Here is a 19,831-nt window from a genome sequence, read left to right as displayed (position 1 = left end):
CATCATCTTGAGCAGATCATATTGTTTGTCATGTTGTCCAGATGGGGAAATCCTCTTGTTCTGATGGAAATAATGTAATTTCAAATTTTGCAATTTTCTGCCATAAAATACTATGTGTGATGCTTTTTTCTATGAGTGCCATAGCTCTTTCTTTGTTTCCAGGAATGATATTTTATCAAAGGAAAGAAAGGAAAGAACAAATTATATTGTAGCCAGGACACATGGCTATAGAAATAGAGTACCTGAGTACCAAGGTAAAATATTTCATAGGCATTTGGATGATCCTGAAAGTGGGAGTAATAACTGAAGTTATTTTGAAGTTTAACATAGTTATCTTTTATCTCAAATTCCTTTTTGTAGTTCTTTCAACTGACATCCCTTGTTATACAACTGAGGAGAGTTTCAGATTTTCTCAGCCAAATTGATGTCCTGCTGTAATGCTTTGCTTACTACCTTCTCCTGCATCCAATAAAAATGGATCTAGTTGACATTTCAAGAGCCCCTGATCACTCAGGGTATTCTCTTTCTGCACATGATGTCCCTCACCATAGATTATACCTTAATGAAGCAGGATATTAGTTCAGTGCTTTGTTAGGTAAAATATTACTTGTTTTTCATCTCTATGCAGTAAGCACACAATAATTTATTTGTAATAGTCAAGGGTGAACAGACAGTAGACAAGCAACAGAAGGACTATGGAGATAAGAAATCGGAAGTGAGACCAGGAATGCTGTGGTAGAAATGGATAAAAGAGAGGTAGGTGATGTGTCTGGATATAGCAAGTTTGAACCTGGTTTTATTATTTTTCTTGGTGATGCTGAATGCAGCATCTGTGAGACAATGGTCATAAATGAAATAGTGGTCATAAAATGAAAAAGGAGACTAGACATAAGGAAAACATTCTTCACCGTGAGGACAGCCAGGCACTGCAACAGGCTGGTGAGAAAGGCTGTGCAGTCTCTGTTCTTGGCATTTTTCAAGATAATGCTCAACAGATCCCTGAGCAATCTTATTTGAACAGGATCTGTTGACCCTGTGTTGATGAGGAGGTTGGTCAAGATGACCTCCTGGAGTCCCTTCCAACCTGAATGACCCTCTTTCCCCTTTTGATCCACTAACATAAGCCAATATTACTCTTCTGCATAGCATATACTGTAGTAACCCCATTAGAAAATAGGTTACGTCTGTTTATTTTCTGCTTCATATAGAATATATTATAGTAGTGCTTCCTCAAAAGCAAAACTCAGGAAAACTACATAGAAAATACATTATTTTCAACGAATGTACTTAATGTTGACAAAGTCAATGTTAAGAGCTGCCAAAATTTAATTCAGTCATGTAAACTTAATTCACCTCTTTTGGGTGTAAACATATTGAATCATATTCTTATTATATCATTACATGCTATGTTTTCCAGTGGGATGAGTATCTCATTCAATGTGTAAAGTGGATAGGTTCAGAGAAACTTATTAATGGTTATATATGAGTGAATATATAAGACCAAAACATTTTTTATGAAGATACTTGAACGCCATGGAAGAGAGTACTATTCTATGCATAGTTCTACAACAGAGTTCTTGTATGATACTGTACAGATAAGTCCTTTAAATAAAAGTGTTGACATTTAATCAAAAATCATATTGCATATGTAAATAACCTGACAAGGTACAGTATAGATTGAGAGCTGTGGTTGCTGTGTACTTGTGGCTATAAAGTGGAATGATTTGAAGAATGCAAACAATATCTGGAATTTTTTTAATGTATCTTACCACCAATTTACCCGGTAAGTAAGGATGAACAGCTTTGTATCAGAGGACTCTTCAGTTCTTAATAGTGTTAATACCAGTACAACATGTTTGTTATCAGGGGATTTTGTTAAATTCAGTAATTTATGTAAGGCAGTTAGATATTGCTAAAGATCAAAGTCCAAGAATATTAATAATTCTTTATTTTTTTCTGAATAATTTGCATTTGCAGACAAACACAGATTATCATAGAGTCAAAGAGTGCCTGAGGCAGGAAGGCACCTCTGGAGACCATCTAGTCCAAGCCCCTGCTCAGAGCAGGGTCAGCCAGAGCAGGTGTCTCAGGACCATGTCTAGCTGGGTTTTTAATGTTGTCAAGGATGGAGACTCCACAGTCTCCTGGGCAGCTTGTTCTGCTGTTCAGTCACCCTCTCAGTAAAAAAGGTTTTTCCTCTTCCTGTGTTTCAATTTGTGCCCATTGCCTCTTGTCCTGTCACCGGGCACCACTGAGAAGATTCTGGCTCTATCTGCACTCACCTCTATCAGGTATTTATACACATAGCCAAGATCCCAGGAGCCTTCTCTACTCAAGCGTTAATTGCTAGCTCATCGTCAACTTCTTGTCCACCAGGACCCCCTGGACCCTCTCTGCAGAGCTGCTTTCCAGCCAGGTCAGCACCCAGCCTGCACTGGTGCATGGAGTTATTCCTGCCCAGGTGCAGGATCATCATGGAATCATTGAATCTTTGCTTCATTCCTGAAGTAGTACTCCTGAGAGTAGTAAGTGCTGGCTGGTCCTTAAGGGACAGTGAGCCAGGTGCCAAGCACCTTGTCAGCCAGGACCCATCCCACACTAGCCCAGCGAGGGAGCAGGCAGCCCTGGGGGTGGCAGCCATGCCAAGCCAGGAGTCCAGATCATCAGATGTATAGAAATGGTTGTTGTGCAACTTAAAGTCAGAAAAGTTGATTGCTTTGATAGATGGTAACATTAAACCTTTAGTTAATTCTAACTAAAAAACCATGAATGTGCTTTAACAAAAAAAAAAAGTGGCTTAAAAGATTTTGACATGACATTCTTTGTGCAGGTTGAATAATGTAGTTTGTATTTTTAACAGTACAGCCTCAAATAATACAACTTAAAAATGAAACCACGTTTGAGAATGGGAAAGCCACCCTCATCTGTGAAGCAGAAGGAGAACCTATCCCAGAGATTACTTGGAAAAGGGCCATTGATGGGATAACTTTCTCTGAAGGTGACAAGGTAAATCAGCCTTTAATATCTAGAATATCTAAATATGTATTGTCTGGCTAATCTTTTTGTAAGCAGAAAATTAATTTAGAGGTAGATTAATTCTAGATTCCTGTGGAATTGGAAGGAATTGCTACTTTCCAAGGTAATAAGAGAGAAATAGAAATTCTAAATTTTAAATTAAAAAAAAAAGCCACTAAGAAAAAAGCAATTAAAGTGCTGAAAGGTAATTCATCTCATCAGGCCTAAATTTTCATACATAATCCCTGCTAAAAGTTTCAATTTTGTTTTGAACATAATGGCTGCCTGTAGCCCTTCTTGACTTTATTTGGACTCTGTCCAGTATTTCTGAAAATGCAGTGGAGCTTGTAGAAATCTGAAATAAAAATTCTGAATACTTTGGAGTTCTTTCTTTCCCACTTCTAATGGCTTTTTTTTCCTATTTTTCTCTTTTCTTATATTTTTCCTCACATGGAGCAAGTAGTCTATAACTACAAATTGAGCCTATTTTCCCATTTTGTTTTCCCATTTTCATGTTTTATTACAATAGTAAGTTGAGTAGAGAAAGATTACAGTATGACAATGAAGGAAGTCAGTTACTGTGGGAACAAGAGCTGTAATTAGATGGAATGGTGAAAGCAAAAGGGAACAGTGTAATGTTATTCCTGACCATGCAGATAACAAGCTTTTTCTACAGAGCTCTTTTTTTTTTTTTTTTAAATAGTTTTCTTTTAGTATTTGAACAAGCATTTTCTTCTCAATTTTCTTACATAGACTGCAGAATTTCTCTGTGCTGGTTAAAGTATATAAGATACCATCTTTCTGGCTGGCTGATTCAGAATTTTTACTCCAGATAATCAAATAGCGAAATACAGTCTTCCTGCAGATGTTTGCATATTCATAGCTGTTGCTTAAAAAACCAGTTGACAACTCTATACAGTAATCATGCCACTGAGGGAATTAGTTACATAGTAAGTCATTCAGTTTATAGGGAATTGCTGTGTATTAAGGAATTAAGTACTTCCATTATTTGTGTTCTGAAGGAGAATGTCTGGTCTGGTCTAGTCTCTGACTTGACCTTTCCTGGAATTGAGGCAGTTTACGTGAGGCTCTGTCTACCATTTTCCTGCTCTGTGATTTCCATTTTGGAGCAACATAACAGTTTTTATATAATATTTTTTCTAATAGTTTCGCATTAAAACAAAGCAGTTTCTCTCCTCCTTAAATATTTCAAGTCAAAGGTCATCTTTCTGACCCACAAAGAATATACTTGGTTCAAAAGTTACAAATGTTGCCTTTCATTTATGTTTGGAATGTTCCTAAAATAACTTTGTTATATCAGAAATTGAAAATGAAGGCAAATCGCAGAAACAAGCTAAAAAATGTTGGTGCAGTTGAAACCTTAAATTTATCCGGTGCTTATATAGGACAGTATTACATTCTTAGTTCAAACTGTACATGGTTAAACTGTCTAGATGTGTTAGTAGCATTCTCTGACCTGTGGTTCAACTGAATAATACTGACAACCAAACTAAAACCTATATTCATTTTCTACCAGTGTGCTGACATACAGTACATGGAAGATAAAAAGAATGAGAATAAATGCAGTTATATGGTTTCCTCTTGTTCTTGCCAATGAAAGAACTCTATGTGTATTGCTCCTGGGAGAGGTTTGCTGAATGTTGAATAAATGTTCTGAAATACTGTATATGTTCTTGAGCTATAAAAGACACTGTTGTGTTTGCCCAGTGGTCCTCCAGCTCTAGGGTGCCAAAGCCTTGGCTTGTGCTTTCCAACCAAATTAGGTGAATAGGGAACAAAACTAGCAGTGATTAAATTATTGTATAGTTGTTGAATAATACAGCAATGTTTCACACAATGAAAGAGAAGGAAAAGGTGAATTGAAGAAAATGGGGGGGGTGTAACATATTTTTAAATTGAAATTATTACTTATATGTGATAACTTGTGAAGCCATGTCCAATCACCAGACATACTTGCATAAACATAAAAATTATCAGCTGCATTCAGTGAGTTCATCTTTTGAATTTTTTATCAGTTTTAAAACATTTTTTGATATAGACTGCACTTTGTCCAACATTTTTGTTGAATTAAGAATATCTATCTTTAGGGGATGAATTTTTTCCATAGAAGATGGAAAAACTGCTCTAACTATAATAACATGATGATAACAAAAAACCACAGAAAGTATTGTTCTTATTTTTTAATTATATTTTTGTTACTTCTAGCATGTAGCTCCTCAATCATGTTATTCTTGTTTTGCTAAAATGCAACCATACCTCGTGTGGATAAGGAAGAGGTCTGAGTGTGAGACCATTCTTAGCCTGCATGGATTCAAAATGTTTTCTTTCAAATGATAGATAGATCTTATAACCAGGACATAGGCTTTTTCGAGTTTTGAAATTATTATGTCCAAAAGAATGGAAAATATGCACCAAAGTCATAGATCAAAGAAATAACCCTGCTGGGCTTAAGGAGGATAATGTTAATGAGTAAGAGGTCTATAATGATCTCTTAGGAAAATAGAGCTTTGATAAAGGATTTTCAGTACATCAGAAGTGTGTTTTTCAAAGTTGAAGCCAAGTGAGTTCAAACAAGAAGCAAAGCCTTTTCCTCTCTCCTTTTATCACTTAGCCTTTGGAACAATCTACCATACAGCGTGTGGTCCCTCTTTCATTGAAAATTTGAAATAAATGGGTCTTTCCACTTCCTCTGACCTCTCTTGAAAGTTTAAATGAAAAGTTTTCCAGGAGGTTACATTAGATGACCTCTGTAATCCTTTTATGGCTTTAAAACCCATAAATACATGAGAGTGGTTAAGCCTGAGTAAATGAATGATTATGCATGACAGAAGGTGTTTGGCTTACCCTTAAAGATTTGAAAATGAAAATGGAGGTTTAGTCCAAGACCAGAGCTTCATCTGCTGTTGCCGTGTCAAGCCAAAACTCTCTGCTTGGTGCATGTACTCTGTGCTTCTGGTCCCCGACTCCCCAGCATTGTACGTCCTTTCGCTAACGTGTCAACCTGGTCATGCCCCTTTCAGCTGTGATTTGAAATGGGATGTTCCTACAGACCTCTGTGCATCCAGCAAGCCTGGCCCTTTTCCCAGTAAAAAAAGGAGGCAGAAGAAGAGTTGCTTTTTGTAGAACAGGAGGCAGGATAGTGATTGGATTTGATTTGCTGTAATCACTTATAAAATGGATTTTGGACAGGCACATACATATCTACACACATCCCTGAAGGAGAGCATATCCCGATTCTCTGACACAAAAATGTCATTGATTCCTGTGCATACTGCAGAAGTGTGAGGGCAGAGTTTCATGCTCTGCTTTCCTAGTACCTAATTCTAGCAGAAATATGAAAGCTGACCAACGTTGTTTGTAATTACCATATCAAGCCCTGTTTTGGAATACAAATGACAATAACAGATGGGGCTTGATATGAGACAGTAGCTCCACTGTATGCAGCATGTGTCCAAAGAGACAATCTTTACCCTGAAGAATTTATGACCTAAACATGTAATGCCTGATGTGTGGGGTAACTGCTTAACAAAAAAAAAAACAACAAAAAAAAAACCAAAAAAAAAAAGAATTTGCAACTTGGATATTGAATTCGAGATATATGAAGTGATACTGTATTTTGTATATATTTGATAGAGATTCACTAAATGTCTTTGAGATACCTTATACTATTATTCTTGTATCCATAAGTAAAAAAAAAAGTCTGATTTTTAACTTTCTAACGAAAACTACAGAGATAGCTTGAGTTCTGCTTCCTTGCATCTACCTTCCATTGCAATAATAATCTGAGTGTCCCTGTGAAATTTCCTGTGACATTGTTTCTAAATATTGCAGACCTCAGACCAATAATTAAATTATTTTCCAAGTTTGAATTCACTTTATATTGGCATGCAAATCATAACTATTTGGAGCTTGTAGAGTTTTTCATAGTTTTCATGATCAGGCAATAGACAAAGGTAAAGAATTTGGGGTTTGGTTTGCCTTTTTCTTTGAGAGGACAGCTTTGCTTTTTCCCCAAGCCTGTTAACTCCACTTCACCTGTTACAAATGTCAATAAAAAGAAGCTGAAAAATGTTTTACTCCCTGTATATGCTATTGTTGCTGCAGAAAAAGGAGCAGTGTTACAGTGTCAGAGAATTGTGTTGCCTTTCTTTTGAGACAGTAATGAGAACTCTGTTACATTCTTACTTATTGAGGATCAGGTCTTTATTTGAAGTGAATCACCCCAAAAGAGGAAACATAGATGTATCTAAGGAACTTTAATTGATTCCAGGAGATTTCTTTCTTTTTCTGAGCTATACAAATCCCACTCTTTGTAAATTAATCTACTTACAATATCACAGAATATTTTTTCTGTTGTAATATTAGCAGAGGCCTAATGCTGCAATTGCATTTGATTATGCAATTAGGACACTCTGCAAACAATTCAATCAGGCATCAAAGATTTTTTTAATTTTGTTTTTAACCCCAAAATGAATCATGGTGGGCTTCACATGTTAAGGCTATGAAATAAAAGAGTAAGAATATTGTGACTGGAAGGAGAAGGTAAATGAATGGACTTGAGAGAGACCAGAAAGTAGGAGGATGGCCTTAAATATTAGGTAATCAGTGCTGTTGAGATTATACAGATTTATACCCTATGACGTATGCAAAACATGGAGCACATACAAGCACTGAATAGTATACTCTCACCAATCATCTGATCCATACAAATCTGCATATGTTTGGGGGGTCCTTCATCTCTGTGGCATGTTCAGCTACACTAATGTGGAGTTGGAACAAACTCTTCAGTTAACTAGAAGGAACTAAAAGTAGAGTGTACAGTTTTGGGGGGGGTGACATTATTTTAGTAGGAAGATTGATTTTGGAGGGGTAAGACTGTATGCAGTTATAAATAGAGCAGCTTTCCTGGGTGAGCTGAGGAAGCATTACAGTAGGAAAGCTGCAAGCCATTGTGGATATTTCAAACTCCTTAAGTAGCGCAATCATTCGTCTGAGTTCCACATGCTCCTTTAGGTAACAGTATCTGCAGTGATATGTAAATGAAGCCAAAACTGAAGCTAGAAATTATTTTGATGTACCACAGCCTCTTCCCCAATGCAGGTTTGGTTGGTGGTTATATTGACAACTCAATACTAAATCTCTGCCACATGGCCAGAGGGCCCTTCAGATTTATTCGTCTTTTAGGAGAGAAATTAAATGCTCTGTTACCCAGAGTAGACCCAAATGGCTTTACATACACATATCCATAAATGTATTCATGTTGCGTGTATGACTGTATTGGTATTACACTAGCTCAGAATTCTCTCATTTATGCAAATTTTTCCTTTCAGTTAAACTTTAAGGTCATTTTCCACTGGGACAAAGTTGTTGATTCTTTAAGGATGACAAAAAGCCAAGAAAATGTAAAATTTAATACCTCTTCTGTATTAAAAGCTTAAACAACCTAGGGAAAGAAGGATGTTTATTTAGGAACATCACTAATTTAATGAATTGTTTAACAATTAAATACAATTTTTTTATCCCTTCTGTAAATGGATAATCCTATTTCTACCTAATTTATATTTCAAACTTAAAAATTGTCTCCCATATAATCCATTTTCTTATATACTACCTATGCACAAAGTAGATATTTTGGGGTACTTCCTGTGGATTGTGGTGCTGCATTTACTGGCTGAAATAAAGCCATACAGTCTTGGAAATGGCATTTCTTTACCTTCCAATATTAGCTTTTTCCATTTTGTCATCAGTGATGATATTCTATCTGTTACACTAATGAAGACTGAAATTATCAGGGAACTTTTTATGGACCAATATTTCCTACAATACCAATGCAGCTTGGACTTGAATATTCATTCAGTCCTTCCACTACACAAAAGATTGTTTCATGAGTTTCTGCCTAAGTATCAGTTGTATTATCTGCTAACAGTTTAATAACTTTCAAATAGCTGTTACTTGTTGTCGTGGTTTAACCCCAGCCAGCAACTAAACACCACGCAGCCGCTCACTCACTCCCCTCCCCCACCCAGTGGGATGTGGGAGAAAATCAGGAAAAGAAGCAAAACCCGTGGGTTGAGATAAGAACGGTTTAATAGTACAGAAAAGAAGCAGCTAATAATGATAATGATAACACTAATAAAATGACAACAGCAATAATGAAAGGATTGGAATGTACAAATGATGCGCAGTGCAATTGCTCACCACCCACCGACCGACACCCAGACAGTCCCCTGAGCGGCGAATCCCTGCCCCCACTTCCCCGTTCCTATACTAGATGGGACGTCACATAGTATGGAATACCCCATTGGCCAGTTTGGGTCAGGTGCCCTGGCTGTGTCCTGTGCCAACTTCTTGTGCCCCTCCAGCTTTCTCGCTGGCTGGGCATGAGAAGCTGAAAAATCCTTGACATTAGTCTAAACACTACTGAGCAACAACTGAAAACATCAGTGTTATCAACATTCTTTGCATACTGAACTCAAAACATAGCACTGTACCAGCTACTAGGAAGACAGTTAACTCTATCCCAGCTGAAACCAGGACAGTATCCACCCCTTATTCTATACCATTGACGTCATGCACAGTTCCCATACCTTTAGTTACATCCTGATCAATTATCACCTTTCCATCCCTTTAAGACATATGAGCAATGATATATATATATATATATATATATATGTATACACACACAGAGATATCATTCCTTTAGTTCATGGGTCATGTTCATAAAATGTTCATTGAGTTCATTTAGTTTCCAACTCTGGGCTCCATCTGTCATACCAGTCTTTCTGGGCAGGAGGGATGGTACAAAGTCCTCTCAGTCGGTAGAGCAGAATTGGGCTTCAGTGCAGTGTGACAAGCAGGTGACATTTGGCGCAGCAGGAGGATGGTGTGCACTGTTGGATTGTTGCATGCTGGAGTCAGTTCTGGTTCCATCACTACTGCGCTTTGCTCAGTTTTATAACAGTTCTTTTCTTGCTTGATCTAAGTGATTCTTACTATAGTACTATGGATATAGCATATAACAATTATAGTGAGGATAACATACAGTAGCAGGGTTATATAGCAACTAATATCATACAGTTTAATTCTGGCTATTCTCACCTAAAATTAAATCCCCTTGAGGCACACATCGGAATTCCCCATCTTTTCGCATCACCCACCAAGTGCACCCAGGCCCTTGAGCAAAAGCAATCCCACGAATGGGTTTACCTTTTCCTGAGGCAGGAGTAACCCAGACTGTCTTCCCTAACATATTTTTTATGTGCACTACAGGGACTTTGTCCCCTTCTACAGCATGTAAAAATTCTGACTGGGCAGGGCCACCCCGATTGGCAGATCCTCTAGTGTTGACTAACCAGGTGGCTTTTGCTAAATGTGTATCCCAATGTTTGAAAGTTCCACCCCCCATTGCTCTCAATGTAGTCTTTAACAGTCCATTGTATCGCTCAATTTTCCCAGAGGCTGGTGCATGATAGGGGATATGATACACCCACTCAATGCCATGCTCTTTGGCCCAGGTGTCTATGAGGTTGTTTTGGAAATGAGTCCCGTTGTCCGACTCAATTCGTTCTGGGGTGCCATGTCGCCACAAGCCCTGCTTTTCAAGGCCCAGGATAGAGTTCCAGGCGGTGGCATGGGGCATAGAATATGTTTCCAGCTATCCAGTGGTTGCTTCCACCATCATGAGCACATAGCGCTTGCCTTGGCAAGTTTGTGGGAGTGTGATATAGTCAATCTGCCAGGCTTCTCCATATTTATATTTCAGCCATCGCCCTCCATACCACAGGGGCTTTAACCGCTTGGCTTGCTTAATTGCAGCACATGTTTCATATTCATGGATAACCTGTGCAATAGTGTCCATGGTCAAGTCCACCCCTCAATCATGAGCCCATCTATAAGTTGCATATCTTCCTTGATGGCCTGAAGCATCATGGGCCCACCGAGCCATAAATAGTTCATCCTTATGCTGCCAGTCCAGGTCCACCTGAGACACTTCAATCTTGGCAGCCCGATCCACCTGTTGGTTGTTTTGATGTTCTTCAGTGGCCCGACTCTTGGGTATGTGAGCATCTACATGACGTACTTTTACAACCAGATTCTCTAGCTGGGATGCAATATCTTGCCACAGTGCAGCAGCCCAAATGGGTTTACCTCTGCGCTGCCAGTTGCTCTGCTTCCATTGCTGTAGCCACCCCCACAGGGCATTTGGCACCATCCATGAGTCAGTATAGAGATAGAGCACTGGCCACTTTTCTCTTTCAGCAATATCTAATGCTAGCTGGATGGCTTTCACCTCTGCAAACTGACTCGATTCACCTTCCCCTTCAGCAGTTTCTGCAACTTGTCGTGTAGGACTCCATACGGCAGCTTTCCACCTCCGATGCTTTCCCACGATGCGACAGGATCCATCAGTGAACAGGGCATATTGCCTCTCATTTTCTGGCAGTTAATTATACAGCGGGGCCTCTTCAGCACGTGCTACCTCCTCCTCTGGCGACATTCCAAAATCTTTGCCTTCTGGCCAGTCCGTGATCAATTCCAAAATTCCTGGGCGACTGGGGTTTCCTATGCGAGCCCGTTGTGTGATCAGTGCAATCCACTTACTCCACGTGGCATCAGTCGCGTGATGTGTAGAGGAGACTTTCCCTTTGAACATCCAGTCCAGCACTGGCAGTCGGGGTGCTAAGAGGAGCTGTGTTTCAGTACCAACCACTTCTGAGGCAGCTTGAACTCCTTCATATGCTGCCAATATCTCTTTTTCAGTTGGAGTATAGCGAGCCTCGGATCCTTGATATCCTCGACTCCAAAACCCCAGGGGTCGGCCTCGGGTCTCCCCAGGTGCTTTCTGCCAGAGGCTCCAGGTAGGGCCATTCTCTCTGGCTGCAGTATAGAGCACATTCTTAATATCTTGTCCTGTCCAGACTGGTCCAAGGGCTACTGCGTGAACAATCTCCCGTTTAATTTGTTCAAAGGCTTGTTGTTGCTCAGGGCCCCATTTAAAATCATTCTTCTTTCGGGTCACTTGATAGAGAGGGCTTACAATTTGACTGTAATTTGGAATATGCATTCTCCAAAACCCCACGACACCTAAGAAAGCATGTGTTTCCTTTTTATTAGTTGGTGGAGACATAGCTGCTATTTTGTTAATCACGTCCATTGGGATCTGACAACGCCCATCTTGCCATTTTATTCCTAAAAACTGGATCTCCCGTGCAGGTCCCTTGACCTTACTTTCTTTTATGGCAAAACCGGCTTTCAGAAGGATTTGGATTATTTTCTTCCCTTTCTCAAAGACTTCTTCTGCCGTGTTGCCCCATACGGTGATGTCATCAATGTATTGTAGGTGTTCCGGAGCTTCACCTTTTTCCAGTGCAGTCTGGATTAGTCTATGGCAAATGGTGGGGCTGTGTTTCCACCCCTGGGGCAATCGATTCCAAGTGTACTGGACACCCCTCCAAGTAAAGGCAAATAGTGGACGACACTCTGCTGCCAGAGGGATTGAGAAAAACGCATTAGCAATGTCAATTGTGGCATACCACTTGGCTGCCTTTGACTCTAGTTCGTATTGAAGTTCTAGCATATCTGGAACGGCAGCACTCAGCGGTGGCGTAACTTCATTCAGGCCGCGATAGTCAACTGTTAGTCTCCACTCCCCATTCGACTTTTGCACGGGCCATATGGGACTATTAAAAGGTGAGCGAGTTTTGCTGATCACTCCTTGGCTCTCCAGTTGGCGAATCAACTTGTGGATGGGAATCAGAGAGTCTCAGTTGGTGCAATATTGGCGCCGGTGCACCATCGTGGTAGCAATTGGCACTTGTTGTTCTTCAGCCCTCAGCAACCCCACAATCGAAGGGTCTTGAGAGAGACCAGGCAGGGTAGACAGCTGTTCAGTGCCCTCCGTCTCCAAGGCAGCTATACCAAAAGCCCATCGATGCCCCTTTGGGTCCTTAAAATACCCTCTCCTGAGATAGTCTATGCCAAGGATGCACGGAGCCTCTGGACCAGTCACAATGGGGTGTTTCTGCCATTCATTCCCAGTTAGGCTTACTTCAGCTTCCAATACAGTTAACTCTTGGGATCCCCCTGTCACACTAGAAATAGAAATGGGTTCTGCCCCTTCATAACTTGATGGCATTAAGGTACACTGTGCGCCGGTGTCTACTAGAGCCTTATACTCCTGTGGGTCTAACGTGCCAGGCCATTGAATCCACACAGTCCAATAGACCCGGTTATCCCTTTCCTTCACCTGGCTGGAGGCAGGGCCCCTCTAATTCTGGTCAGAGTATCCAGTATTCACTTCTCGTAAAATTGGCTCAGAAGTCCCTTCAAGAGGATCAGAAATAAGATCAGCCCTTCTACTCTGTTTGGAAACCGGAGAGGCATTTTTCGCGGTAGAATCCCCTTTTGTGGTGGTTTTTCCTTGCAGCTCACGTACCCGTGCATTTAGGACCAAGGTATGTTTTCCATCCCATTTCCTCATGTCCTCTCCATGATCACATAAGTAAAACCACAGGGCACCTCGCGGTGTGTACCTTCTATATTCTGTCTCTTGGGCAGAGGAGCGCTCACTCCTAATAGCTGAGACATTGGTCCTTACAGGTGGGCAACAGGACATCTCCTCTTTGAATTGCTGGAAATCCTCGGACAGCTTCTCCACAGCCGAAATGCAGGCTTGTAGGGAGGAGGAGAGATTTTCTTCGTATTGACGGAGTTGGCGAACCACTTCATCCACTGTCGGTGCCTCTTCGTCTTTCCAGGTCATTATTGCCAGTGAGTTGGCATAGGATGATGGTGCACTCCGTACAAACTTCCGCCACATGGGTCGTGTGCATTGGACTTCGTCTGGATCTTTGGGTAATTGTGGGTTGTCCGGGTCATGATGAATTGTCTCTAGCACAGCTAATTCCCTCAGATATTGGATACCTTTTTCCATGGTTGTCCACTTGCTTGATTGACATATAACGTCTTCCTTAAAGGGGTACCTTTCCTTCACACTTGACAGGAGTCGCCTCCAGAGGCTGATGGCTTGTGTCCCTCTTCCAATTGCCTTGTCAATGCCACCTTCCCTGGCAAGCGATTCCAGCTGCTTGGCTTCCCTACCTTCTAATTCCAAGCTATTAGCCCCATTGTCCCAGCATCGGAGGAGCCAGGTGATAATATGCTCACCTATACGGCGGCCAAAATCTTTTCGCATATCCTGCAGCTCACTCAAGGATAGGGACCGGGTTATTACCTCTGGTTCTGCCTCTTCCTCCTGTTCCCGTGATGACCCTGGTTCGCCTTCATCCTTCGCTAAGCGAACTGATTTTTTTCTATATTTCTTCTTCTGTATGGGGGCAACTGATACTGGTGCAGGTTGGTCCGCTGGTTCAGTTGCAGTACCGCTCGCCGGGTCTTGCATAACCGCAGTGTCTGTTGCCAAGGTTTGGGTAGCTGCTGTGCTCATTGCTGGGGCTTGAGGGACCTCAGTGCCCATTGCCGAGGTTTGGGTAGCTGCCGTGCTCATTGCCGAGGCTGGAGGGGCTGCAGTGCCTGTCGCTGAGGTTTGGGTAGCCACAGTGCTCATCGCCGGGGCTGGAGGGGCCGCAGTACCCGTTGCCGAGGTTTGGGTGACCGCAGTGCTCATCATTTTGTTGTTAGGTCCAGAGACCTTCTCTTCCCCTTGAGGGTACTGAGTGGTGTTGAACAGGGCTCGATAGGCATGGGCCAGGCCCCAGCACGTCGCAGTAATTTGTATCTCTCTGGAGCTGCCGGGGTGACAGCATACCTTTTCCAAATATTTTACTAGTTCTTCTGGATTCTGCACTTGTTCAGGGGTGAATTTCCAAAACTTTGGAGGTGCCCACTTCTCTAGGTACTTGCCCATACTACCCCACACACCCTGCCACTCATAATTATCCAGCCTTGGGGCAGATCTCTGGGTGATTTTCTTAAATATTTGTTTAACCTTAAACGAGAGCTGAACCACATTCAGAAGCATGCTAATTCCTAGCAGTAGGGCTAGGACCATGCTGGTCCCAACATCCCAAGAATATTCAAACTTTTCAAAATTCTCAAACACCAATGTAACTGGACTGAAGGAGAAAGGAGAGGGGAAGAAAGGTATCCCACCCATAGACTGGTTTTCCAAGGAGGAAAGGTAAATGGTATAATTATTAATAGTTTCCCACAGATGGCTTCCACAGTATAAAGGTGACAATGCTGAGTGCAAGTACCGGATTAATCCCACAGCCGACGACTTTATCATACCATAAACCAGTGTTATACAATACATCAAAGCGAAAACCTTAATCCACCTCCCACGGATGATAAGCAGCAGAAGAGGGACTACATACAGCAAGCGAGGTGATACATAACAGAACTTTAAAAACCAGAGCAACAACTCTAAGAACACATAAATCAACATAATGACCAGCGACTATTAGACTGATATAATGAATTCTTATAACAAATTTGTTTTAACAAGCTCTGGTCAGGTTTGGCGTTATCTCAACCCTTCGTGCCCCACGTTGGGCGCCAAAAAAGGACTGTCGTGGTTTAACCCCAGCCAGCAACTAAACACCACACAGCCGCTCACTCACTCCCCCCCACCAGTGGGATGGGGGAGAAAATCGGGAAAAGACGCAAAACCCGTGGGTTGAGATAAGAACGGTTTAATAGTACAGAAAAGAAGAAGCTAATAATGATAATGATAACACTAATAAAATGACAACAGCAATAATGAAAGGATTGGAATGTACAAATGATGCGCAGTGCAATTGCTCACCACCCACCGACCGACACCCAGACAGTCCCCTGAGCGGCGAATCCCTGCCCCCACTTCCCCGTTCCTATACTAGATGGGACGTCACATAGTATGGAATACCCCGTTGGCCAGTTTGGGTCAGGTGCCCTGGCTGTGTCCTGTGCCAACTTCTTGTGCCCCTCCAGCTTTCTCGCTGGCTGGGCATGAGAAGCTGAAAAATCCTTGACTTTAGTCTAAACACTACTGAGCAACAACTGAAGACATCAGTATTACCAACATTCTTCGCATACTGAACTCAAAACATAGCACTGTACCAGCTACTAGGAAGACAGTTAACTCTATCCCAGCTGAAACCAAGACACTTGTCTGATGAAATAGAGGTCCTGCATCTGATGATACATTAAGTGATACAGCCACACTTTATAGACTGGAGTAATTTGGTAGTGTTCACTGATATACTATAGGACATTCTCCAGAGACTTTGGAAATGTTACATTTTCTACATACCATGGAAGCTCATAGGAAATGAGCACAATCAATGGCACAATTGACAGTGTAATGCTGGAAAAATGTATTTCACACTATTAAAACCTGTCAGCAGTTTTCCTGACCTGAAAGGCAGTTTGAATACCTTTTTATATTAGGAGAAAATAAGTATTTAGACTTTTGGGAAAACCAGTATGAAAGCAAATGGCCTGGATTCTGTTTTTCGATTTGTTTTGGTTTGTTTTGTTTTGTTTTTTAACAAATTATCTAAACTCCGTGTAATAATTAGTTCTTAATAATTTGTTAATGTCCTTAGTATGCTGTTAAAAAAACACATTTTCCTATCACATTTTCACTATACCATCTTCCCTGTGTGCATCTACTCATACACTATCTTCCTATTAATACCAGTTCTCAGATTTCAAACACAATCAAATTTTGGCAGTTTAACATGACAATGCTGATGGACCAGTGTATGTCTATCACCTGTGATAGTTAGGAGGCTGTGAAAGTTAACATAAAGCATAATGCAAGAGTCTTATTTCTTTGCATTGGGAAAAATGAAGACTGTTTGCACCATCCCTTACTGACAGCTTCTGGAATTCAGCAAACTATATTTCTTAGGACTGCATAACTGAACCATAGGTCTGAGCTCTAATTCATGGTCAAAATAACTCTCATCTATGCACGGACTCAACCTGTGTTATTAAAATTAATTTTAATTTAGATAATTATTAATTATCTAAATTAATAACATTAATTTAGAATGTTATTATAAATGTTACAATAACATAAATAAGATGATGGTTTTTGTCTTTCTGTGAATTTCTGCTTGTATAAATCAAGTTGTGACATTTATGCCAAAGGTCAATGTATTAATAGCATGTGGTAATCTTCACCTTAATGCAAGCTGATCATCTAACATGCTTTAATGTATCTTATAGGTAGCTGATAAGTAATGTTGAAGCCCTCAGGGTTATATTACTTGGTAAAAATTGATTGAATTAAAATAGTACTCTATAAATGTTCCTCTTCTTAAAATACTATACAAAAATGGATATTTAATATAGAAATTTGCATTAAGAATACAGTTTTGCAAATATTTAGAGTTCCAAACTGAATAATACAATTTGCCAACACATTTCAGAAGCCTCATTTGGAGTTACGGTCTGTTGATCAAAATATATTTTCTGTTTTAATTTAGAAAATGTGAAAATAAGTACAGAATCTCAACAGGAACTACAGTGGCTTCTTTTAGAGCTTTTAACGGAGGGGGGGAGAATTTGCATGTATTCTGATTAGACAAACATAATATTTACAGTATGGAACATGCAATGTTATTTAGACCACAGTTATCAGTGCTTCCTTATCACAGATTCAAAGTGATTTCAGTACTACCAAAACTATAGTAATCTCTATTAAGATAGAAGTATCATTATCTTACCCCAAAGCAATACTGTAGACATTTCAAATTAAGACTTCTAAGATTCATGCATATTGTTTGAGAATTCCTGAACTCACAGGTCATCGTATTTAGCAAATATGCCCTAATTATGTTCAGCATAACCTTTTATTTTTATGCGTACATATAAATAAATTTAGAAGTGTAAATAGAGAATCTCTATTGGATGATGCCAATTAAGTAAAATAACTTGAAAACTAATATTTCTATGCCCTTTCAGATATGTCCAAGTAAGCTTATTTTCTCCATTTTGCTGGCCAGTGCAATAATTTCCTGTTGTTTCTTCAGCTGCAAAAAGCCCTACAGAATTATCGTGGTTTGTGAGCGAAGACTTTTTGATCTGTGAGATCTGGATCTGTGTCCTCCTGCAGACAATTCCCCTGGTCCTCTTGACTCAAGTGATGCATTACTGGCTTTCTGTGCCTTTTATTCCCCTAAGGAAGCGTTGTTGCTTGCTTATCCCCGTGCAGGGCTCCACTTCATCCCAGTTTCCAGACAGACTTCCTATCTGCTGTCTAGCCATAGTCATTTTAATAAAATATACATCACCTTTACAGAAAACTGGAAAGGATCCCAAACTGCATACAACTACTGAAAAACACAGTAAGAGAAACTCAAATCATGATCCCTTTTCTCTTTTTTTTTTTTTGCTAAAGAAAGCACACGTTGTGCTGCTCTGTGTTATATAACTGCATACCTTCACCACGTCAGTTATTCCTGCGACTAAAGCTAGACTGTGTCATGGTTTGAACCTGAATTCTATGAAAATGAAATGAAAGTATATATAAATGCATTAAGCTTAGTTTGAGATTCTTGGAGTAGTTGTCATTTTAAAGGTTATTTTATATTCTTACAGAAGAGCTTTGAGAGCAAGAGGGGCATACAACCTGTATTTATCCAAGAATTTATCAGTCACACTTTAATCCAAGTTATGTAAGTAATACAGGGTAAAAAAATTAACATTACAGTTAAAATTTTTATACAAAAGCTTCCTAGTTTTCTTTTCACTGTTATAGTCACCCTTCCAGTATTCCCCTGAGACCTGAGGTTGACAGTGCTTATATTCCTTTAAAAAAAAAAAAAGAGAGAGAAGGGTTAACAATTCATCAGCATCCAAAATTCTTCTCCAGGGGAAAATACAAATGACTTAACCTCCCACGCCAGCCCCTTAAAAAGAAACCTAACCAAAACCATGCTTCCTTCCTTGCCTTGGGTCAACTTGAAGTTATTTTTGTCCATTTTGTACTGCAGTCAGCTTACATGCTTTGTCTTCATGGGCTTCCAGCTACAGGTTGTTTTGTTTTTTTTTTTTTTTACTGTTTTCACCTGTTATAAAAGTTACAGAACTGCCTCCTCCATTCCCAATCAAGATAAAGAGCTAATGTTTGTTAGTTAGACCTTTGCCATACATCATGCTTAGCACAGAGCTAAGCAGAAACAAATTCAGGTAGTTACCTGACGACTGGGGACTTGCAATCATAAAACAAACTGAAATCACCTCAGACCAAGGCAACTCCTGGCAAGTCCCAAGACCCTACACTGGAGCAGTGAAGAGCTTTTACTAGTAATAGGAGAATCATACTTACTGGGGTACAATCCCTGCCTGAATGAAAGCTGGGATCCTAATGCTTGATGTTTCCTTGTTCTTTCACAGTTTTGTAACTCACTCTGTATGGGTAGTTCGGTGTAGTACAGTGGTATAGTTTCACCATTTTAGTTCCATGTATAGTTTCACCATTTTCACCATGTAGTTATTTCTACAGCTGAAATAGTATTTACTTCAGATTTGAATCAACCTAAACAGAAACAGGACTAGGCTGAAGTTCCTAGTCAGAATAACCATACTCGTTGCTACTGATGCTATATATATTTAACAGTGATTATTCTTGTTCAGATGCACAGAGATTGAGTAATCACTGAAGAATAAATTCTGGCGAATCACAGTTAGCAGTCCTAGATCCCATACTGGTACATGTTTGGAGCTGTATCTTATGCTAGAGTCTTCCTTTACTTGCTCTTTGCAGGAAGACCTCATGACTCCAATTTGCACTGAAGTTACAAACGATTCGTAACCATTTTAAAGATTTACAAAGCTGGGGTAT

At 40.1% G+C, this 19,831-nt stretch overlaps 1 protein-coding gene across 1 annotated transcript in view; it reads left to right on the top strand.

Moving 5' to 3' along the window:
• Positions 1-19,831, top strand: part of NCAM2 (neural cell adhesion molecule 2) — a 331,544-nt gene that overhangs the window by 205,106 nt on the left and 106,607 nt on the right. The window contains exon 8 of the mRNA XM_052794652.1: positions 2,861-3,006. Within this exon, the coding sequence (XP_052650612.1) occupies positions 2,861-3,006 (146 nt within the window). The remainder of the gene's footprint in view (positions 1-2,860; positions 3,007-19,831) is intronic.

The sequence above is a fragment of the Harpia harpyja genome, chromosome 8, assembly GCF_026419915.1.
Source record: "Harpia harpyja isolate bHarHar1 chromosome 8, bHarHar1 primary haplotype, whole genome shotgun sequence".
NCBI lineage: Eukaryota > Metazoa > Chordata > Aves > Accipitriformes > Accipitridae > Harpia > Harpia harpyja.
This window is presented reverse-complemented; position numbering and strand designations above follow the sequence as displayed.